General features: G+C 36.9%; 1 protein-coding gene across 1 annotated transcript; it reads right to left on the bottom strand.

The window, feature by feature from the left end:
• Nucleotides 1–519: 519 nt before the first annotated feature.
• LOC142842505 (amine sulfotransferase-like) lies at nt 520–24,908 on the bottom strand. The gene is made up of 7 exons (XM_075959229.1): nt 24,866–24,908; nt 19,983–20,134; nt 17,397–17,605; nt 13,269–13,395; nt 11,060–11,154; nt 2,558–2,744; nt 520–1,019 (listed from the first exon to the last, which is right to left on the bottom strand). The coding sequence occupies exons 2-7, from the start codon at nt 20,122–20,124 to the stop codon at nt 901–903; spliced, it is 879 nt and encodes a 292-aa protein (XP_075815344.1). The 5' UTR covers nt 20,125–20,134; nt 24,866–24,908; the 3' UTR covers nt 520–900.
• Between the last annotated feature and the right edge of the window lie 435 nt (nt 24,909–25,343).

Raw genomic sequence — 25,343 nt, 5'->3', positions numbered from 1 at the left:
TGAGGATAGGACTGTAGAGTTGGCCCTACCCCTCACTGACTGTACCAGTCTGGAGAGCAGGCCCTGGACCTCCTCAGGGCAGCACAGTACAGCTGTCCCTCCTTGTGTGGGTGTGTGTGAGCAGACCCTGAAGACAGAGAGTGAGAGAGCTAGCCCCATGATCTGCTGCATGGAGGTGTGGGCAAGGGAAAGATAACCCCTTGCTCCTTGCTCCTCACCCATCAATACAGATCCAAGCTGTGACTGGACAATGGATTCAGACATAGTACTTTGTAGCAGCCTGGGCTCAAGTGTCACCATGAACCTGGTTGGCAGTGCAGGTCATTTAAAATGGCATGGACCCAATAGCAGCATGGCCCTTGAACCCCCATATGTCTCTAAGTGTGAGCGCAGATTCTGGGCATCCACACTTAAACCAGCATATGTTTAATCTTTGACTTATATGTCTTTACTACAAACTAAGATCTATTATATTAATTTTAAAAGGCATATATGTTTTTATATGACATCTCTCTTTATTTCACACAGTACATTTGAACACTCGTATTGATTTTGAAAGCAATCAATTAAAGTTAAGTATAAGATTAAATGGATTTTTAGTGGTTATTTGATCCTAAATTAATCAAAGGTAAAGAAAATGTTAACTACAGAAGAATCTCTGAAGACTACAGCCATGTTTTATGTTTTCTATTATTCAATTTTTGTGAAAGATAACAATGTTAAAAGCTATTTTTGAAATCAATGTTATGGCCAGCAAACTAAGCATAAGCTAATTATTTCATTAAAGAATTGTGCTTTATATTTCATAATTAAATAATAAGAAGAAATTAATTTTAATATTTAAGTATGGCCTTTGGTTAGTACATTTTTATATGATTAATTCACATGGTAATTAAAATTCTACTCATTTGTATCCCAGATGAACTTTAAGGGAATTTTTTTCATGTTCTTGTAGAATATTCTATCAAATCTTTCATTCTGATCCACAGTCAAGTGATGCTTCCAGTCTCCAATGGTTCCTAATGGGAGAAGCACAGGATAGCACCTATATAAGTAGCAGTATCGGGGCACAGTTCACCCAACTCACTCTACTCTCTCTACAGCTCACACTGCACATCACTGAGTTCTCCGGAGGGTTAAGTTGGCTATCTCTCCTCTCATCACAGAAGAAACTTCAGAGCAGCAACATAATAAATAGGTATCACTAGCTACTACCACTGAGTTGTAGCCAATTTTTTTTAAAAAAAAAAAAGATAAACACCTTAAAGGTTAAAAAAATAAAATTTTAAAATTACATTTTACTATGTGCCCATCATTATACTAGGAAAACACTTAGACTTCAAACACAGTCTTTTGAGGTATATGCTGTTTGGTTTTTTTCATTTTTAAACAGAATAAAATGAGACCCAGAGGTTTTTAGCAAGTCAAGTGAAGGTGACATAAAGCTTCATAACAGTTAACATTATGATTTTGCTGAGTAGGAATTGGAAATGATGATTACACTAGTTAAAATGAAAATATCCATTTGGTTTTCTTAGTTGTCTGAGTGGATGATATTATTGTTTGCATTTGGAACGAATGGCGAGCTATCATGGGTAAGACATTTAGGGTTGCTGATGAATGAGATGTAAGAATTGATGTTAAGTGGCAGAAGAGACAAAATAGAAGAGTTCCTGAAAAATATAAAAACCCAGCAATATTTAAATATAAGCTAATACTCACAGCAATGATAAGTTAAAAGGGTATCAAGAGGAAAATGTTCAATCTTAGCTGTATCTCTGGGCATATAATGAGATCATAACAAGTTTATTGCCTGTTCACTTTATTGAATTCATGTCTAAAAAAGTTACCAAAACATTGCTCTAATTTTTATGATGAAAAAATCTCCCACATGAGGAAGCAAAATTTTCAATTTTGTTTTCAATATAAACAGACAGTAAGTTTACTTGTCCAATATTCTAGAAGAATAGTAAATAAAATTGTTCTTGTCTAGGCAGTGCATCACCCTATCTGTAATCCTAGCTTTCATGGAGGATGTGCAGTAAAGACAGGAGGAGGATTATGAATTTAAGGTAGCCGAGGTTACTTAGACTACACTGAGAAGCACTCATTCTCTCTGTCTCTCTCTGTCTTTGTCTCTCTCTCTGTCACTTTCTCTCTCTCTCTCACCCCCTCTCTCTCTCTTTCTCTCAGACACACACACACACACACAACAAAACAAAACAAAACAAAAATAAGGCAAGAAATTCCCAAAAAACAATAGCACATGATGAATTAGATCCTAGGACAATACTGCTGACATACTTTAAAACTTGAGTTATGTGCCTTTTAAGGAAAGAAAGCAGTATTTATTTACTAAGTGAAATTGTCTGATTTTCAGATTTTTTTTACTAAAACTATTAGAAACCCTTCAGGTTCTTTGTCAACTGAAATGCTTGATGCTTCCAAATGTCATTATTACCTGGAGAAATACTTTTAAAACACATATTATTTCTCCAAAATATTTCAGGAGCACTCAACAATTTTTTTTTTGCTACTACAGACCAGTAAATTTCACCTTTGCGGAGAAATGTTCCCTGATCATTTCTTGTCCCAATTTCCTTTCTTATTATATCTTCATAATTTGCTCGGGGGTCAGATTTCATGTTCTGAAATGCAGCTTGTCTCACAACAGCATCCACATCTTCTTCACTCAGTTCTTTCTCCAGAAAACTGCAGATTTTAAGCACTGAGCCACTAAGGTCCTGAAAAAGTCATAGGTTGAGAAGTTACTGACCTTATAATGGAGGTGTGAGTTACAGACCAGTGTGTAACATGAACAGCTATGATTTACTTTTGGAATGCAAAGATTGTTCAACACTTGAAAACATCATAAAAACAGGGTGAAGAAAAACTGAAATTATTATTTATTGTCATTGATCCAGAATAAACCATTAATAAAACACAGCTCTTTGAGACTTTGTAGCCTAAGCTGGTCTGGAATTCAGTATGTAGTCTATGCTGCTCTCAAAGTTAAGATGGTCTTTCTTTCATAACATCCCATAATGGCTGGGATTAGAGGTAGGAGCTACTGCACCCATCTCAATATCTTTGTTGAATAAAACATCAAAAAATGAGAAGAAGAACTCAAGTACATCCATGCAAAACAACTGTGAATCCAATATTTTTGGCTAGAAACACAGTTGGTTGAGAATATGATCATTTTTATCTGATGTCTGCAATCCATCAGATTTTACTACTTCCATTTAACATATTACTGGGAAATCATAAGCATATAATTTAGTCAAGAAAGAGAAACATAGCATCTAAATTACAGGGAAAGAAGTAAAATGTTCTCTGTAAAATGAACAGCAGTATGATCTCATATGACACAAAAACTAGGGAAAGCAAAGAATCTGCTAGAACAGTGAGATTTTACAAAATGTGAGATATAAATCAAATTAACACACAAATATTAGTTGAACTTATAAATACTAGTGATGACTAACAGTAAAGTAAGATTAAAATACATAAACTCTAGAAGGTAGAATTAAAAAACTTAGGAATAAATGTAGAAAAGGTTAGAGACAGGTCCACTGAAACCAGCAAAACATCGATGAAAGAAAAAGAAAACAGAAACAAACAGAACAGCATACACTGATGAATTGGAAAATAGTTGTTATTTATTTATTTGTTTTTTCTGAGACAGGATTTCTCTGAAGTATTGGAGCCTGTCCTGGATCACGCTCTGTAAACCAGGCTGGCCTTAAACTCACAGAGATATGTTTGCCTCTGCCTCCTGAGTACTGGGAATAAAGTGTGTGCCACCATCGGGAAACCGAGGACAGTTATTTTAAAGATGCTATAGAACCAATCCACAAATTCTATGCAGTCTGTAATAAAATTGCAGTGTTTTTCTTTCATTTTTGCAAAAAGAAAAGAAAGGAGAAAAAGAAAATATATTCAAAATTTATATGAAATTTTGACACCTCATAGAGCTACTTCTCTTCTTTTAACATGTGTGCTTCAATGACTGTAGTTAGCTCATCAGGACTGGCAGCAAACCCCTTTACCTACTGAACCATCTCTACCCACAAAGAAGTATTTTAATGTAATGGTGATTCTAACAGTGTGGTTATGACGTGAATATAGAAATCAACCAATAGGAGAGAATAGACTTTCCAGGAAATATCTCTCAATTATAATGGTTAAATAATTTTTGATATGGCTGTTAAGAATGTTAAATGGGAACATCGTTCATTTCAACAAATGTTCTTGGGTAAATCAGATGTGTGTAAGCAAAAGAACAAAGCAGAATCCTCACCTTACAATGTATTTCAAACAAATGAAAATTGGCCAAACATAAAAGCAAGAACCTAAACTACAATGCTCTTAGAGAGACTTAAACGGAATAATTTACCGCACAGGATTTCACAGTAATATTTTGAATATCCCTCTACAAGTACAGAGTCACAATGGGATGATTTACATCATCAGATTTTACAGTAGTGTCTGGGATATGTATCTACAAGTACACACAGCCAAAAATAAATAAATAATTTGATTTTCCTAAACTTAGTAACTCCTATGTAAAAGGGGACAGATTCAATGAAGTGAAAAGTTCACCTATAGAATGAGAATAATATGTCATTTATCTGATACAGGATTACCCTCAGAAATCAACAACTACAAAACCAACCTAAGACTTTAAATAAACAATTCTCAAAAGAAGAGTAGAAACACCCATTAAATACAGGAGAAAAATGCTCTATCACGAGTCATTTGGGAAGTGGAAATTGACAAGAAGTGCACACCACTTGTGTCCTATTATGATGAATATTCCTTAACAAATGACAGAAAATCATAAGCACTAGTGTTGCTGGTAGAAATATAAAGTGGTTCATTTTCAAAGGGAAATGTATAAAACTAGATTCATAAATCAAAAGCAGAACCATTGTATAATCCAACTACTCTACTTCTGGCTTTCACTTCTGATTCCAAACAATTGAACCCAAAATCTCTGAAAGATTTGTACATCCATATTCACAGCATCAGTAAGAGCAACAGCTAAAATATGGAAACAAGTCAAATTTATATCGATTATGGAACATAAATACAATAGGATGTGCAGACAGAGAGAGGGAATTCTGATATATGATGCAATAAACATTGATGATATTGAGGACATCACAGTAAGTAAAATAAGTCAATAAAGATACAACTGCATGTCTCCACTCATGCCAAGTGCTAAGCTTGAAGAAATTAATACAGGAAGAACTTCATGTGGTGATTTTCAAGAACAATAGTAGAAAAAAATAAGAAGTTATGGTTTGACGATAATAGGGTTCAGCTTGCCCAAAAGAATTTAGATAGTGGAAATGACAAATGGTTACATAACAAGTCATGATGGGGAAATGGCACATTTCACATAATGGATTTTAAAATCATAAGTAAGAGTGCAATTGGGGTTAATAACCTGAGTAGGAGTATAGTAGATGTTTATAACAGTTTAGTTTTACCCAGAGAAGTTGCTACATTCTTCATGATGAAGAAGCACTACCCCCAATTCAAGAATAAAAATTAATTTTGGAGATCAGACCTTTGTCTATTGCGGGGTTGGTGAAGATCTTCTCCCAGTCAGTGGGTTGCCTTTTGGTCTTAGTGACAGTGTCCTTTGCTTTACAGAAGCTTCTCAGTTTCAATAGGTCCCATTTATTCAATGTTGCCCTTAATGTCTGTGCTGCTGGGGTTATACATAGGAAGCGATCTCCTGTGCCCATCTGTTGTAGGGTACTTCCCACTTTCTCTTCTATTAGGTTCAGTGTATTCAGACTGATATTAAGGTCTTTGATCCATTTGGACTTGAGTTTTGTGCTTGGTGATAGATATGGGTCTATTTTCATTCTTCTACATGTTGACATCCAGTTGTACCAGCACCATTTGTTGAAGATGCTTTCTTTCTTTCATTGTATACTTTTAGCTCCTTTATCAAAAATGAGGTGTTCATAGGTTTGTGGGTTAAAATCCGGGTCTTCTATATGATTCCATTGGTCGACTTCTCTGTTACTATGCTAATACCACGCTGTCACTAAGACAAAAAGGCAACCTACTGACTGGGAGAAGATCTTCACCAACCCCACAACAGACAAAGGTCTGATCTCCAAAATATATAAAGAACTCAAGAAACTAGACTTTAAAATGCTAATTAACCCAATTAAAAAACGGGGCACTGATCTGAACAGAGAATTCTCAACAGAAGGAGTTCAAATGGCCAAAAGACACTTATGGTCATGCTCAACCTCCTTAGCGATCAGGGAAATGCAAATCAAAACAACTTTGAAATATCATCTTACAACTGTCAGAATGGCTAAAGTCAAAAACATTAATGATAGCCTTTGCTGGAGAGGTTGTGGAGTAAGGGGCACACTCATCCATTGCTGGTGGGAATGCAAACTTGTGCAACCACTTTGGAAATCAGTGTGGCGGTTTCTCAGGAAATTCGAGGTCAACCTACCCCTGGACCCAGCAATACCACTCTTGGGAATATACCCAAGAGATGCCCTATCATATTACAAAAGAATTTGTTCAACTATGTTCATAGCAGCATTATTTGTAATAGCCAGAAACTGGAAACAACCTAGATGTCCTTCAATGGAAGAATGGATGAAGAAAGTATGCAATATATACACATTAGAGTACTACTCAGCGATAAAAAACAATGACTTCTCGAATTTTGCATGCAAATGGATGGAAATAGAAAACAATATCCTGAGTGAGGTAACCCAGACCCAAAAAAGATAAACATGGGATGTACTCACTCATAATTGGTTTCTAGCCATAAATAAACGACATTGAGTCTATAATTTATGATCCTAAAGAAGCTAAATAAGAAGAAGAACCCAAAGAAAAACATATAATTATCCTCCTGGATATGGGAAGTAGACAAGATTGCAGAGCAAAAATTGGGATCTTGCGGGTGGGTTGGGATAGGGGTAAGGGGAGATGGGGAGAGAACTGTGAGAAGGGGAGGATGGGGGGAACTTGGGGAATTGGGATGGTTGGGATAAAGGAAGGATGGATATGGGAGCAGGGAAGCATATATCTTAATTAAGGGATCCATCTTAGGGTGGGCAAGAGACCTGAAGCTAGAGGGGCTCCCAGGTGCCCAGGGGGATGTCCCCAGTTAGTTCCTTAGGCAGCTGAGGATAAGGAACCTCAAATGGCCCTATCCTATAACCACACTGTTGAATATTTTGCATATCACCATAGAACCTTCATCTGGCGATGGATGGAGATAGAGACAGAGACCCATATTGGAGCACCGGAATAAGCTCCCAATGACCCAATGAGGAACAGAAGGAGGGAGAACATGAGCAAGGAAGTCAGAACCATGAGGGGTGCACCCATCCACTGAGACAGAGGGACTGATCTATTGGGAGCTCACCAAGGCCAGCTGGACTGGAACTGAAAAAGCATGGGATAAAACCGGACTCTCTGAACAATGAGGACTGATGAGAAGCCAAAGACAATGGCATTGGGGTTTGATCCTACTTCATGTTCTGGCTTTGTGGGAGCCTAGCCAGTTTGGATGCTCACCTTCCTAGACCTAGATGGAGGGGGGAGGACCTTGGACTTTCCACCTGACTGCTCTTCTGACTGGAGGGGTGGAAAGGAGTGGGAGGAGGGGGAGTGGAGTGGGAGGAAGGGGAGGGAAATGGGAGGATGGGAGGAGGCGGAAATTTATTTTCCAAGAAAAAATAAACAAAAAAGAATAAAAATAATAAATAAGAATGACACATGAATTACCTTTGTAGATGTGAAAATAAATATTGATTATGAGAAGCTTGAAATCCCTTCCATATTTAATGAAAGCTGAGCTTCCAAAGAGTCTATACATTAAATACAAAAAACAGAGAAGGGCTTGCTTCTGCGTGCCAGAAGGTTTAGGACCCTGCTAAGATAACTAGAGTATGTTAGTCTCCATCTTGTATGTGGCCATTTGTGGAAGGAACTTAGTGCGTTGTAGTGAATAAAATAATAGGATCCTAATGCTAAGTGATTTACACAAATGTCTTTGATGCACAGTGACTGACACAAAACCAGGAGCAGAAAGAACATGAAAAACAGAGCAATGCAGCTGAAAGAAAGAGAAACAAGATAATAGAATTTTGGATGTTGCCAATAATGGAGTTATTAGAGAGAATTTCAACATAATATTATATTAAGAAGGTAAAATACAAAAATGTAAATTGCCTCAACCCAATACTACCAATGAGAACAAATTAAAAACAGTCTTTAATTAATAAAAAGTAATCTCAGTGAATAATTTTAGTAGAAACTTCATCTCAGATGAACTCAGCATAGCCAAACTTGGAGCCAGGGGTAGTATAAACTTAACTCTCAGAATGGTACAGAATAAAAAGAAAAATATGTTGGCCCCTGTATGAAGAATTTTGCCTGTCTTAGGTGAGGTTACATACCTTTAATTCCAGAATTCAGGAGGCAGAAACAGGTGGATCTATGTAAGCTCAAGGCTACACAGGTCTAAATAAAGGTTCTAGACAAGCTAGGACTACATACTGAGTTTCTATCTCCACAAAAGAAACAAATTAACAAAAATATAGGGAGTTTTGTATGTGCTACAGATCATTAGACTCCTGTGACTTTCACATTCTTTGTGCAGGATAGTTTCTCAGCAAAAAAGAAATTTCCTAAATCCCCCACTTTTCTCTGTTCATAATTCAAGTCACATTTTATGAAAGAGCAAACTGCTTTTCATATAAATCTAGGAACCCCTCTCTGATTTCCCCCATATTCAGTCTGCAGTGACTACTACAGTAAGGCATATAATACAAACACAATTCTTTATGACTTTTTGCTATACCCATACTTTAGTCCTATAAATAGGAATCTTTTAACACTGTCTGCATTCTATCCATTGCTCTGTTCTTGAGAAAGGAAAACAACAATGTTTCTCTATAGTCATGAACTTCTTAGGGACTCCACTTCTAACCAAACTTATCTGAAATGAACTGCTTTATTGTCTTAGTTGACAGTCAGTGGAGAAGCAAGCATGAATTTTAGACAAAAATTACAAAGTTGTTTCACAGCAATGGACAAGGAAGTCACCAAAATTATCTTAACGTTGGTGGAAATATAATTACTAGAAAATATTGGTAGTTTTCTCTCTGTTTAAAAATATTAATTTCATTTATAATTATGGGTATGATATATGAGAATATTCAGTGGGTAAATCCTCATCTTTAACTGGTCTACTAACATTTACCATTTTCAGTTTTAAACTCATGATGGGGAATGATATTCCAAAGATATTAATTTTGTTCCATTGCTGTAGTTTTTATAACTCTTAAAGTCTCCTCACTGCTTTGGGATTACAGAAATAATCATAAGCATGACCCACAGATCTTGTGTAGTCCTGACTTCAGTCTCACATACTAGTTTCTTGTCCCCTACCCCACACCTTTGACGTCCAAGTCCTTTCCTTACCTGGTTCTAAGTACTCTATTGCTTCACATAAAATTCTGTTTTGTATTTTGCTTTTAGCCATTTTCTTTTTGTTAATTCGTATATATTAACTTGTGAATCCCATGTGACTTTTACCTCCAGAGAAGCCATTATCTTCAATAATACCAGAAGCCTTTATATGAATACTAACGTTTTATTTGGCATCTGTAATAACTACACTTTCTAGTCTAAAATCTCTAAAAGTTTAAAAATAATAGTATGTAGGTGTGTGTGTGTGTGTGTGTGTGTGTGTGTGTGTGTGTGTGCAATGTGTTTGCTGCAAGACAGGAACTAGTGCCATGGTGCATGGGTGGAGCTCAGAAGACAAATTTATGGAGTTATTTCTGGCCTTCCATTTTTATGAAGGTTGTAATGATTTAATTTGCATTTTCAGGCACACATTGAAAGTCCCTATACTCACTTTGCCATGTACCCAGTCAAGATACACTTATGGATTTTTTAATTTGGGTATTTGCTTTTTGACTATTTGCCTTCCTTGTTAGAGCATGAACTCTATAAAAAGGTAAGTCCTTCTTTACTCTTGTTTGGAGCCTGTCACACAGAAGCATTCACTTATTTTCCATCAATCAATATGTCAATAAGTACCAGAATGTGATGAACGTTAACTCTTTTTTTACACAGCATAATAAGATACTGTTCAATTGTGATCAATCAAAAATTATTTTATAGATTCACCTTAGAGATGCTCCAAGATTATTTTTTAAAGGAGGGAGAAATCAGTCTATGGCTCTATTTGTCCATATTTTATAGTAGTTACATGCCTCGCTGCTGTTTTCTAGCCTTTAGTAGTGAGCTGTATCCTCCCTGAGTATATAGTCAAAGGAAATGAAGTCACCATTCAAAACCTTACTGTTATCTAGTGTTGTTGCTATACATCTTCAACCACAATACATGTACTCGCCCTGGTGTCCATAAACAGCTGAAAGACTAAAGAGTTTATGATATATGTCATATACCATATATAAAATAAATTAGCATTCAGAAGTAAAAATGAAATGAAATTCTGTCATCTGCAGTAAAATTTATGAAGATCAGGACATCAGCTTAAGTTAATAAGCCAGACATGAGACAAATTTCATGTGTTCTCTTATGTGTTGAAACTGAAAAGTCAACCTTAGAGTAGAATTGTCTTTAGCAACTGAGGAGAGTGTGAGGGGGAAGAGAGAAATGACAATGCCAGAAGCGTGGCAAGAAAAGATCAATGCACACCCTATTAATTGGCAAGAATATAACATCAAATATAACTCTTGGATGTAATTAATATGTGATAATACAGTTTTTTAATTATGAAAATCATTGGTGGTGTGAAGTTTTGGGTTTGCTTTTGACATAAGAAAATATCACAAAAGATTTTACATAGAGAATAGAATACAGAGAATGTCCAGTGAATGAGGCAGAGGCTGGACATTAGGAATCATCTTAAACAAAAATCCCAAAGAAGAATAAAGTATGAAGATAACGGGGAGAATGTATTTCAACCAAGAGAAGAATGGTGTAAAAGAAATCATTAAAAGATACAACTACCTCATCTTACCTTCTTCATATCTTCATAGCTCAGGAACATAATATTGAAGTCATGTCTGTGTTCATACCAGCCTCTTATGTGGTCAAACCAATTGCTTCCTACCACTGGGGAGAAAAGTAACAAGTAAGAATGCCAAGCTGTGTATCCATGTAGTGGACAACAAACGCTGTGCCTCCTTTTCTGGTTTGGAATTTTTAGAAATAAAATGGAGGGCATGTGGTGGACGTCTATATCCCTATTTAAAATGTTTAATGGTTTGGGGGAACAATTACTTCACATTCATATAAACCTGTCTATATAATGTTACTATAGGAATAGGAAAGAAGTAGTAAAGAAATAAAGGGCCTGAGGCTGCAGGTGGCTTTAAAACATACTGTTTCTTCTTCCTACTTCTCCATAGAGGTCACATGTCTCTGTTTTTCCTCTTGTTCACTGTCTTCAGTGGTGCACAATCTGAATATCATCTTACAAGCAAGTGAAATTCTGATTCCACATGTGATGTGCTGTGAAATCATGAAATAAGGCTCTTGTACACCGTAAAGATTTGTCACTTGTGCACCTGGAAGCCCCTCTAGGTCCAAGTCTCTTCCAACCCTAAGATGGCTCCCTTAATTAAGATATGTGTTTCCCTGCTCCCCTATCCAATCTTCCTTTATCCCAATCATCCCGTTGCCCCAAGTTCTCCCCATCCTACCCTTCTCACTTTTCTCTCCCCGTCCCCCCTTACCCCCTTGCCCCCCCCCTTAAGATCCCGAGGTCCCCAGTTAGTTCCTGGGGCAGCTGAAGATAGGGAACCTGAAATGATCCTATCCTATAGCCATACTGATGAATATTTTGCATATCACCATAGAACCTTCATCTGGCGATGGATGGAGATAGAGACAGAGACCCACACTGGAGTACTGGACTGAGCTCCCAAAGTCCCAATGAGGAACAGAAGGAGGGAGAACATGAGCAAGGAAGTCAGGACCAAGAGGGGTGCACCCACCCACGGAGACAGTGGGGCTGATCTATTGGGAGCTCACCAAGGCCAGCTGGACTGAGACTGAAAAAGCATGGGATAAAACCGGACTCTCTGAATATGGTGGACAATGAGGGCTGCTGAGAAGCCAAGGACAATGGCACTGGGTTTTGATCCTACTTCATGTTCTGGCTGTGTGGGAGCCTAGCCAGTATGGATGTTCACCTTCCTAGACCTAGATGGAGGGGGGAGGACTTTGGACTTTCCACAGGGCAGGGAACCCTGACTGCTCTTCAGACTTGAGAGGGTGGGGAAGAGGAGTGGGGGGAGAGGGAGAGGATTGGGGGGACCTGGAGAGGAGTGGGGTGGGGAGTGCGAGGCTGGGAGGAGGCGGAAATTGTTTTTTTCTCAATAAAACAAAAAGAAAGTTAAAAAAAAAGATTTGTCACTTGTATTGGTTTAATAAAAACTGATTGGCCAGTATCCAAGCAGGAAGTATAGGTGGGGTGACCAGACAAAGAGAATTCTGGGAAGAGGAAAGGCAGAAACAGTATCTTCCAGATGAAGCAAGATGAAAATGCTGCACCCAGAAAGGGTACCAAGTCATATAGTTAAACATATATAAGAATTATGGGTTAACTTAAGTTGTAAGAGCTAGTTAATAAGCCTGATCTAATAGGCCAAACAATTTATATATGATTAACATAAGCCTCTGTGTTTCTTTGGGACTGACTGACTGCAAGTCCATGAGGGACAGAAACTTCTATCTACACTGATAAGCCTCTTGCCTTAATTAATACATCTATGTAGTAGGAGGAACAATTCCATGCTGCAGTATAAAGCCATACACAGACTCAAGCAAAATGTACAACAACCCTCAGCATTTCCTCTGCCAGAATGGATTATTCTACCTTTGTCACTAGTTGGAAAGAATTGATAGAATATCTGTAAACCAAAATACTTCCTACATGACATGCCTTTGTAATCCTGACAATCCTCAAATGGTGCATAAAGATAGAAAACAAAGGTGAAAGTGAATAGAGTTGGCATGCAATTGTCACTAGAGATAAGTTCTTTGTGTTTTGGTTTTTGTTTGTCTGCTATTGTTTTTCTTGTTCCAGTATTCTTTTCTTGTTCCTTTCAAAAAGCAATGTATTGTACCATTTCTTTATACTTTATTCTATATGTCTGATAATTTGGCTTACTTGCACCTTTTATGTAATTCATTTGAGTATGGGTCAATGAATTAATACTTACCTCTACCATCTAGGAATGTTTGCATAAATGTTTCCACAGAATTTGAAGCTTCAAGTAAAACAACCAAATTTGAAAAATGAAAGTAGGAGGTCAAAACATCTTTAGGATTTCTGTATATATAAAGAATCTGTAGGAAGAATTATGTAATTATTTCTTTAATCAAATCTTGGATATGCTTATAAGTTTTTAAATACAATTTTATATATTCAATTGTAACAATAAGCATAATTATTTTTTCTAATCTTTGAGCTGTACAAAGTCTAATGGTTTTATTTATATTTTGTTATTACAAAGAGTACTATAGTAAACAACCTTTCTTATGGCATTTCATGTTTAAGAATGTAGTTTAAAAAGAGGTCAAGTCCGTGATGGGTACACCCACTGAAACACTCTACCTGAGCTAATGGGAGCTCACCAACTCCAATTTAACATGGAAGGACCAAACATAGGTCCAAACTAGACACTCTGAATGTGGGTGAGAGTTGCATACCTGGGGCAGACTGAGGGACCACTGGCAGTGGCATCAGGATTTATCCTTACTGCTTGTACTGGCTTTGGGGAAAACTATAGTGTTTGGATAGGTACATTGCTTAGTCTAGATATAGTAGGGAGGGCCTTGGACCTTCCCCAAAGCAATGTGCCTTACCCTATCTAATGAGTGGGGGGGGTTAGAGTGTAGGGGGCTATGTGGAGGGAAAGGGATGAGGGGAGGAACAAGGAAGAACTTGGATTGATATGTATAACGAAAAAAGATAGCTTGTTTTCTTTTTAAAAAACAATAAAAAATTAAATTGAAAAAGAATGTAGCTCAATTCTCAAAAAGCATATTGTTTGTAATGTTCATAAATGCTGAACATTAATTTGCCTTATGTGATCAAAATATATTATATAAAATTTTTAATTAAAAATTTAAAAGTAAAATTCATTACCCATGAGGGTCAATTGATGGGTATTATGTAATAGCAAATGAGATAAATCCGTAAACAAAAAATAATAATCACATTAATATAACAAGTAATCTATGATCATCAAATAAAAATGATTTTTTCCTTCATATATTTCATAAAAAATAATGTAAAGATGAGTTAAGCTCATAAGTAGGATAAAAACTCACACATAGAAACAATAATCTATGGGTATCTGTCTACAACATTAGCACCTGGGTATCTAGGGCAGGAGGAGGAGCTCATGCCAGCTTTGGCTACATGAAATACTCTCATAAAAGAAATAAAGTAAGCGAGTGAGGAAAAGAATGAGAAAGAAAAACCAAAACACAGAGAATATATCTCTAGGCTTAAAGCAAAGAAAAAATTCTCAAATGTGAATTTATTTAAAAGAAAAATCAGACAGGTCCCATGAACCCCACCTGCACCAGGAAGAAACAGGTGCATTTCTGATATCTTGGCTGGAAAGTCCTGCTCTCTAGGACCTAAACACTGCACTTCCGCCAACCACAGAACCCCCAGAAATCAGGCAGCAGTTCTCTCTCCCATCAACCATCCCCTGCTGCAGGACCCACTGGCTGACCTACACATGAAGGGACAGAAACTCCTGGAGCCACAGGTCCAAACTGAACCCAGAGGAAGAGGCCAGAATTACATTTGGAGGAAGAGCAAACCACCAGAGCTAGAGAACCCACTTGTACCAATTGGAGGAAAAAATGGGTAGCCAGCAGTGTAAGAATACACACAACAACATAAAGAGCAACAGGGCATCACCAGAAATGAGTGGTTCTACAACAACCGGGTCTGAATATTCCAACACACAGATGAAGAAGAAGAAGAAAATGACCTTAAATATAACTTTATGAAAATGATGAAGGCCCTTAAAGTGGAAATGAAAAGTTCCCTTTAAAAAATGGAGGAAAAAGAAAAAAAAACAGTGGAAGAAATCAATAAATCCTTTAAAAACAGTCAAGAATAACATGAAAAAAAATCAAACAAGTGAAGGAAACAGTTCAAATAGAAGCAATAAAGAAAATATAAATTGAGGTCCCCATGGAGCAAAGGACCTTGGAGGAGGGTTAAAGAGGGGAGAGAAGAGGCAGGGAGGGGAGCGGAGAAAAATGTAGAGCTCAATACAAATTAAAAAAAAACCACAAACTGAGGAAATTCTGGATGTGGAAAACCAGGGTAAATGAACAGGAACTGTTGATGCAAGCATAGCCAATAGAATGAAAGATATGGAAGATAATATCTCAGGTGTTGATGATACAATAGAAAAAATTGATTCATCAGTCAAAGAAAATGTTAAATCCAAAAAATTCTTAGCGTGAAACATCCAGGAAATCTGGGATATGATAAAACAACCAAACCTAAAAATAATAGAAATAGAAGAAGGAGAATACCAGCTCAAAGACAGAAAATATTCAACAAAATCATAGAAAACTTTCCCAACATAAAGAAGGAGATGCCAATGAAGATACAAAAGCATACAGAACACCAAATATATTAGACCCCCAAAAATGTATTCTTGAAATATATTAATTAAAACACTAAACATACAGAATTTTAAAAAAGTATACCAAGACTTTCAAGGAAAAAAGGCCAAGTAACATAAAAAGATAGACCCTAAAGAATTATACCAAACTTCTCAATATTAATTCTGAAAGCAAGGAGGTCCTCAGCAGATGTTACGCAGACAATAAGAGATCAAAACCAGATTTAAACACTACTTAGCCACAAAGCCAGCCCTACAGAAAGTACTAGAAGAAAAACTACAATCAAAGGAAGCTAGCTGTACCCACAAAAAATACAGCTAACAGGTAACCTCATATCAGCATTCCCCAAAGGGAAGCACACAAACACGACCACTATCACCAATACCAAATAGGACAGCAATTAACAATCACTAGTCATTAATATCTCTTAATATAAATAGTCTCAATTCACTTATGAAAAGAGACAGGCTATCAGAATGAATACAAAAACAGAACTCATCAAACTGCTTTATAAAACAAACACACCTCAAACTCAAAGACAGTGATTACCTCAGAGTAAGGGTTGGGAAGGGATATTTCAAGCAAATGGACCAAAGAAACAAGTGGGTGTAACTATCCTCATATCTAAGAAAATAGATTTTAAACTAAAATTATTCAAAAGAGATGGAGAAGGACATTTAGCATATGTCAGGCTAGTGGGAGCTCAGGGTTTAAGGACTGACAGGTGGGGAACCTGCATCGGACTGAACTACATGTGGGTGAGAGTTATGTGGCTTGACCTGTTGGAGGGAGACCTGGCAGTCGCATCAGGACCTATCCTGGTTGCCTGAACTTGCTTTTTGGAGTCCATTCCCTATAATGGGTTACCTTACTCAGCCTTGATATCAGGAGAGAGGCTTGCTCCTGCCTCTAGTTAGTATTCCAGACATGTTGATTTCTGAAAGAAGGCCTTACTCCCTCTGAGAAGTGGATGGGGAATAAGAATGGGATAGGTGGAGGACAGGGAAAGAGGATAGAGGGGGAACTGAGGTTGGTATATAAGGATGAAAAGTAATTTTTAAATAAAAATATGAAAAAATAACAAAAGATCAATGTTTGATAACACTAAAATTAAGAATGTTACTGATGAAAACATACATGAGAAAAGCAATGAGGATGAGCTAAAATAGATTCATTTCTAGAAGGGATAGAAAGCAAACTAAACAGAAGAATGTAATAAAACATTGGGCTATTGATAGACTCTTTTCACACAATCAAAAATAACGATGGCCATTAAACATCCAACATTGGCACTCCCATTATGAGGATGAGGATGCAAATTAACATACATTTGAGACACCTTTTCCTAGATGCCATGTTGATAAACATCTAAAGTTCTGATATGTCAAGTTACTAGGGAAACATTAATAAGTCATCTCTTACACATTTCTGCAAAAAAAAATGACAAATCCACTTTCTTCAGAATTACTGCACCACCTTTGTAAGTGGAGAACTCTGGTCACTGTGGCTCTGCAGCTCTATTCATGGGTGTGGGTTCTAGGGAAGCTGCTGGGAGAGTACCAGGAGACACACTCAAGAATTTTCATAGCAGCTGCATCACAGTGGCAAAACATTGGAATAGCCTAATTATTCAGTATTTAGAGAAGGCATTTCATGGATACAGTAAGTCACTAAGCTCTATGACATACTTTGACTTTTTTGTTCTTGAAAACTTTTGGTACCAAATAATATGGGAGGTGGGAACAAAAGATACGAGGTGATAGCATTTTGGCAAAGTCCACATTATGAATATTGTACTCAAAGAATGGTGCTCTGTCTACTGTTTGGATGTTTTCAGTGTTGTTCCTGTGTCCCTCAAAATAAATCAGGCTGAGGATATGCTGTGTCCAGATGGTACCTGTCAAAAGAGTTAACAATCATATTTTCAATGCTGAAGTAGGTTTTAATAATAAATACCAACAGTAATGACATACATTTTATGAATAATTTGGAACTCTCTTTTTCTTTAACACCCCAGGCAGGCTTGCACATGCCAGCTTTTCATTCCCCATTGTCTGTATCGAACACTCAAGTCGGTAAGACTGAACTCTACAACTCTCTGTTTCCTTCTCACTTACAAAGATACAGTAATTTGTAACGATAATCCAGATGATTCTTGTAGTGGCTCTGAGTTTGATATTTCATGTGGAGTCCTTTCAGTAATATTTAACTGCTATTGACATATAACATTTGCAGATATTAACAGGTAAAATGCAGTATTACTACATGTGGATACATACAGTGTGGTCAGATCACACCAGGGATAGTGGCATTTCTGTCTTGGTGACAGTTTTTTCTGTTTGGAGCCTTCTACCTTATTTCTTAATTTTCATAAGATACATAGAAGGTTATAGAATGCCACTTTATTGCTGTTCGCGGGCAATTCTGACTCATTTCTGAAATTACTTACGTATCTTTTAGAACTATGAAAAAACTAATAGAATTAAATATTTCTAGTTTCTATTTCTTATCTTGCTTTGTACTCTCAAAAGCTTCTTTGCCATATGCCCATTAATTGATCATAGCACACATGTAGAAAGAGGAAACCAAAGATTTCAGTGTTATTGACATTTGGTCTCTGGGCTATTGTAGCAAGTCATACAGTGGAAGTATTTGGTAAATACCTGCAAAATTTCAGTTCTATTCCCTTTAAGAATGGACGCCATGTGATCAAATGCTGTTGTGCTTAGGTTTAGCCTTAATTATTAATGGCTATTCCAAATAATTCATTGGTGGCAGTATAGATTTGATTAACCCTTAATTATTAATGACTATTCCAGACAATTCACTGGTAGTGGTATATATTGGATCAACCAGTCACTATTCCCAGTGAGAAGTGATGGTGCACCATATGAAGCAGAACCTGAAATCTTGAAAGAACTGATCATGTCAAGACATCCCAGACTCCAGGGCTTCCGACAATGAATGTGTCAATATCCTGTGTGGCACATTATAATCACGCATCGCCCATTTCATTCTTTCTAAGGACCTCCAGAAGCACCCAGCATCTCATCAGCATCTGAGTTATTTAGTTATTATCTACCGTGAACCAGGGACTGCCTCACGGGGTCCTCCAAGTTTTGTAGTACATTAAACATCTCAAAGATAGAAAGCAAAGTAGGATTTGATACGAACAAAAATATTTTTGCAAAGCATCTTTATTTACTGAAATGGTCAAATGTGGGCTTAAAATCTTGGTGTTGTTGTACAAAGGCAGTGAGGGTGGTGGGGATGTGAAATCTTAACACCTATAGCTTTACTATTTAGTTTGTGTTGACCACTGCAAAAATTTACACCAACACTTGTAAGTTTCCCTTCTGCTGAGGTAGAAGTACCTTTACAAAAGGAACTTCAGTTCATCTTCATGTCCAACAGAAAACAGGAGTCAAACGGGAGTGTTTTTGATTGCTTGTCCTGATGAGCTTCACAAACCAGGAAACCTCACTGTTGCAAGATTTTTTTTTCTATTTTTGAGAATTTTAAGTACATTACAATTGTCTTGGCAATCTTGTCAGCTAAATTGCATGCATTGGAAATTTAATCATTGTCTGAGATAAAGTCTCTACATAATAAAGCATGTATCATTTGCAGAAAAGGTTTTTGATTATATCAGACCTGTTCAACAGGCTAAGGCATCTTGTCATCATTTACCAACAAGTTGCTGTTGGCTTCTTGTTTGATTACCACCCCTCAGCATTTTTCACAATAAATTACAGTATATTCACGGCAAGTGTTCTTACCCTTAGAGACTTGAGTTTTATATATGTTTTGACCATACATTATTCTAAACTATAGGTGATTACAGATACTGTTGTCTGATGGAATTTAGGATATCATTGGATTTGTATGAGGGGTTATCTAGATTAAGTTCATCAAGTTGGACTACAGATGTTAGTTGACAAGGAAACTTCACCTGCCATTGGGACTTCTTCTCCAACATGATGATGTATTCTGGTGCAGCAGTGAGAAAAGAAACTAATATTTTTGAAATGACAGTGGGCAGAAAGAATATTTATGCACTTATTATCAAACCAAGATACCGGCAGTAATGGTGCACATCTTTAATCCCAGAACTTGGGAGACAGAGGCAGGCAGATCTATGTGAGTTCAAGGCCAAACTTGTCTACAAGACCTAGTTCCAGGACACCTCCAAAGCTACAAAAAACACTGTCTAAAAAAACAAATAAACAAGAAAAACAAAGACAAATGCCATATAGTCTACTTATTCCACTCACCAGATTTTGGATATGTGACTATGAAGACATCATCATCTCTAATTTCCTGATCATCCATGTTTTCAACTCTGTTCATATCAACTAAAGATCTTTCAAAGTTATAGCCTTTGAAGTTAAGTAAATATTCACCTTTATTGTTCATAGCGATTTACCTAGAAATATAAATGATAAAATTTTTTTCACTATCGTAGTATTTTCCAATAGTGAGCAATGCTTCTTGAGTGGTCTACATGTGCCAAGCACCACTGAAATGCCCCTCACATATTAATATTTATTATAATAAGCAACTACACATGCTAGATTATTTAAATTTATAACAATCTTACATTACTACATTATTATTGCCACAATATAAAATATTAAAAAACAACATAGCAGAAAGTTAGAAAGGTTTTTCTATAATTCTAGATGGGAAAGGTGATCTTAATTCTAAACATACAAATGGGGAAACTAGAGTACAGAGAATACAACCAACTTATTCAAGGTTTTCCAGTTGGTCAACTTAGAAAGATGACAGCAAAAAATTGGGGCAGAGTATATGTTTGTAACTGAAGAGTTTTTTTTGTATATTAAATTTTTATCCCTTATACTTTTGTTACGAAAACAATAATTTCCTTATGGACTATACTTCAAGTGTCCTCTTCCTAGGGAATGGATGACCTGCTGTCTCTGTGTAGCATCTCTCAGACTTGGCATTTGAGAGACCATTTCTAATAAATATTTTTTGCCTGACCCATGATCCTTAGAAACATCATTCTTGTATAGTCACAAATATTGTATAAAATATTTATAATATTATACTTTTCAACAGAAGAATTTAAAATAAAAATATAGTAAAATATTTTTTAATTATGATACAAAGTACCAGGTTTCTACATTACATTTTTGTACATACTTCTTGGGAGTGATCTTTCCAAACTCTTCTAGATCTTCTCACTCCCTGTCCTTGCAGATGTCCAACCTCATTTTTTACTTAATTGTCATAAATGTTTTATTACCCCGATGTCTTCCTTTCTTCAAACTTTTTCCCTCTTACTGTCTTTTTATTATATACATGACTTATATTTATATTATATTCATATACCTATACATGTATAAAAGCTGGAAACTAGGATCTGTGTATGAGAGAAAATGTGTGATGATTTGTCTTAGTGAGTCTGAGTTACCTCACTTAATATAATGCTTTTCAGTTTCAGCCATTTTTTCTTCAAATTCTATAATTTCATTTTCTTTACAGCTAAATAAAATTCCATTGTATGGATGTACCACACTTTCATTATCCATTCATCAGTAAGTAAATGTTAAAGCAGTGTCCATTTCTTTATTATTGTAAGTAGAGTATCAATAATAATATCCATAAAGCCCCATTAAGAGAATCATTTTCCTTTTGGTCAAGAGAATGAAATCTCTGAATATTACAGTTGGGCATTGCAATGACCTAGATATGGGACTCCCTAGAAAGGCAGGCTTACTTGAAAGCTTGCTAAAGAGCTAAGGGGAATAGTTAGCCTTTTATTGAGAAAATATACTTTTCCTTCCCAGAATTCCAGCCTTCTAGTCTAGTCCCTATAAGCTAACATGAGTTTCTGTTGGGTCTGCTCAACTTTTTTTTTAATTCCCTTTTTGTCTTTTACTTTCAGATGCTAATCAAAAGTAAATATGCTTTCTCCAGTACTGTGGGCCTTTTCATTTATGTCTCAATCTCCGACCCTGCCATGTGACTGCTTGTACACCAAGTGGCTGACCTCTGTGCTGTCTCAACACATAAGGAATGCCCCCTTCCTCTTCTCTGCCTCCTTCCTCCAAGCAGCTTCTGAGGTGTATAGCTTACCTGCTGTGGAGTTTTTCTTTAAAACTCTTTTAATAAAATTATCCTTTGGTCTACGCTTAAATTCTTTTATTACTGAGACAAAGACTCCCAATAGGGAACTATTTTCTCAGTAACAACATGAGCGATTTTGTAGACTCCCCTGGTATTATTCTGGTACTCATGTATTATTCTGGTAATACATGAAAATGTTATATAGAGAGTGAATCTATGTCTCTGTGATAGTATGTTGACTCTCTTGGGTCTGTGTGCAAGAGGAGTAGAACTGACTCAGATTTTAGTTCTATTATTAGAATTTTTGAGAACACTCCATCATGATTTCCATAGTAACTTCACCAGCTTCCACTCCCACTAACAGTGAATGACGGTTCCTCTCTCCTCGCATCCTAACCAGGGTGTGTAGTAAAAATGTACAGTAAAAAGGAAGCGAGTGAGACATGATGAGCAACACATGAATGGACTGATGAGCTCTCCACGGACTAACCCAGGGGCAGCTGGAGAGCATCCATCTGTGGTGTAGGTCGTGGTAGAAAAATACTAGTTTCAGTAGCAAAGGGAAAAACAAAGCAAAAAAAAATCAAAACAGAAGGAGACTCCAGAGTCTGTTCCATAGGCTCAGCTTCAAAGAAGGATTCCCTCCTTCCAGTGTGAGAGTCAATGTTGGGGGCTGGAACCTCAGCTCAAAATAGAGAAGTTTCAGAATATTTGCTCTGTGCTTTTGATACCAGTGCATCTGAGGCGGTCTCTCTTTCTCTCTCTCTCTCTCTCTCTCTCTCTCTCTCTCTCTCTCTCTCTCTCTCTCTCTCTCTCTCTCAGACACACACACACACACACACAAAGAGAGAGATGGGGCAGTGCTAGGAACTGCTAACTGAGCACTGACTAAAAGCCATTTTTAGCAAGAATCTTGTTGAGTTAAAAGTTAGGCCATTCCAGAGGCATAGATTGCTCCCTGCATGGCTTATCATTCAGAGGTAGTTTGGGTTTTTTTGGTTTTTTTTTTTTTTTGACCTGCAGAATATTTCTAGTTACACAAGGAAAACTTCAAGCCAGAATATAGCAATGTTCTGTATATGAATATGTGTGTTGAGCCATTGCTTTTGATGGACTAGAGACAGGCCTGGAAACTGTGCCCATGTGAAAGACCTGTAGAGAAGAGAGAGGGTCATAGGGGCCAGTTTATGTTTAGACAATACATCCCAGATACTGATAAAGTATGGGCCAGGGCAAGAGAGACAGGGCTGAATCTTAACAAGTGAGCAAAACAGTCGACGACACCGGGATAACCCTGTAACAGTGATATAAACTGTTATACAACCATTTACTGCAAAAGGGACACTTCTTCCTGAGATTCCATCTTCTCCTATCATTGACCGTCACCCGTGTGTGTCTCTAGGCCTGTGTGTAGACCTACAAACAGCCTGAGTGCTGGTGAATGAAGCATGTCACATGTACCCATGTCTCCTACATTCTCTTCCACCTCCTGGCCTCCCATGACTGCTCTCCTTTCCTGGCACGGAGAGTTGAACCTTACAGAATTATGTACAGACCTCATCCCCTAATACCCAATTTCAGTTTAGTAGATAAGTTTTGTTCTCTCTCTCTCTCTCTCTCACTCTCCCTTTCTCTTTCTCTCTCCCTCCCTCTCTCTTTCTTTCTCTCTCTCTCTCAGTGTTTTGTTAGGATTGCTTTACATGAGTTGGCCTGGACATGGGGGTCTCCTGCTTCAGCATCCTGAGTGCTAGGATTATTTTTAGGTTTTCTGTTTGTATTTGTTTACTGTTTTCTTTCTTCTTCTCCCTCAGGCTGGTGCTGACTTACCTTCCTTCTAATCTTTACTGTTCCTCACTCTTTTTGACTTTTCCCTCTTCTAATGTTTCTATTCCTCAAACATGAATTACTAGTGTTATCTTCTTCTCCCACGTTCATTTCTCCTTTACTCAGCACTGTTCCTTTATTTACCCTTATTATTTAAGTTGAGAGAGTAACTTGTTTTTAACTAGCTATTAATTACTACTTTTTATCTGAACTAAATTTCAAGAAAGTGATACCTAAAATAAATAAGACTCGAAAAACCAAAAAAAAAATAAGACTAGTTATGCTAATTCAATAAATTTACTTTCATTGAGCGGGGGAATAACTTAAAGACAGATTACATCTTTGCACAATTCAGTGCAGGCAAGTATCTGTATAGTGTCTGTCAGATAAAGCTCTACTTAATGCTTAAATAGGTAAGAGACATCATAGGTTCTAATAACATTAGAATGGCCTATTTCAGTTATTTATGCTCAAAGAATTTTGGTGTGCATTAAGAAAATAAATGTGTTAAAAGTATAAATTGCATGCCAGAAAACAGCATTTAATCTGTTTTAAACCATCTAAGTCACTTGGCCAATACAAGTCAGGGTTTAGATTTCTGCAGAGAAAAAAATAGAAAATCTTTTACCTTAGAGTCATCTGTGTGAAGCGTTCAGAAGTTCTTAATTGAGTATGATTGAAAGATGCAGTCTGGGTCTTAAGCCTCTAGTGATTATATTTTTTTGAGGCAAAGTCCAGATAGTCTGACTAATGAGTAATGGGAGCAGAATACCTGGGGTCTGTTCACTAAAAGTGGTTGCAAGATGGTAGGTGAAGCAATATGTTGACATTAGCCCCATAAAATTTCCACCAAGTGACCTACCTATTCCCTACATTATCATTGTGATTTCCAAAATGTCTGGTCAATAAGCAGTGTGTTAGGTGGCCTCTAAAAACTGAAAGAAAGAAGCTGCCATTCTTTGTTACCTATCATGTTTGGGCACTCAAGTAGTCTGTCTTTTACAGTATTATGAGAGACTTTTAAGAACCATGTCTCTCAGAAGTAAGGGAGATAGGTATGTAGAGAAAGATTCATATAGAACCTTGATATTAGTGTTGTAAGGTGATCTGCATTTCCTTATTATCATTTAAGTCCAAAGAAAGGAGAAAGGCAGAAAATTCAAGAGAAAAGAATAAATAAGGAAAAGCAGGAGAGAAAATGAGGCTTGAAGGATGCCAAACACTTATCTTTACTCACGGATGCAGAACAGCTGAGGAAACAAAACCAAGTCAGCTCAAAGTGATAAAAATGGCAGGATTGAAGGGTTGCTGAGGTACAAATAGCCTTGAAAGAGTTTGTTTTGGCAGGTGCGTAGTGAACTAGGGAAGGCACGAGTACTTCAGCCTTTATAAGTTGGGTAAAAGTTGACTTTTGTAAAAACCTATCATGTTACTCCAGGAACCACAAACAACGACCTGAAAACAAAGTTCATATTTACTCAGTTACTGAAATCCCCAAGCAAATGTAAGAAGGATTTGAAAGCAACAGCTACAATGAACTTGATGACCTCCTTGAACAAAAGGTGATCCTGTTTCAGCCTGTCTGGAGTTCTGGGCCTGGTTCCATTCCTCTAGGTTTTAATTTCAGTCTCCCATGCCCCTGTCCTGTTGTTCATCAAGCTCATCTCTTCCATTAGAAGCAGTTTGTAGTAACAGAGGACTCAGTGGTTTTATAA

This window comes from Microtus pennsylvanicus, chromosome 1, assembly GCF_037038515.1.
Source record: "Microtus pennsylvanicus isolate mMicPen1 chromosome 1, mMicPen1.hap1, whole genome shotgun sequence".
NCBI classification, from domain to species: domain Eukaryota; kingdom Metazoa; phylum Chordata; class Mammalia; order Rodentia; family Cricetidae; genus Microtus; species Microtus pennsylvanicus.
The sequence above is the reverse complement of the archived record's forward strand: the minus strand, read 5'-3'. Positions and strand labels throughout refer to the sequence as shown.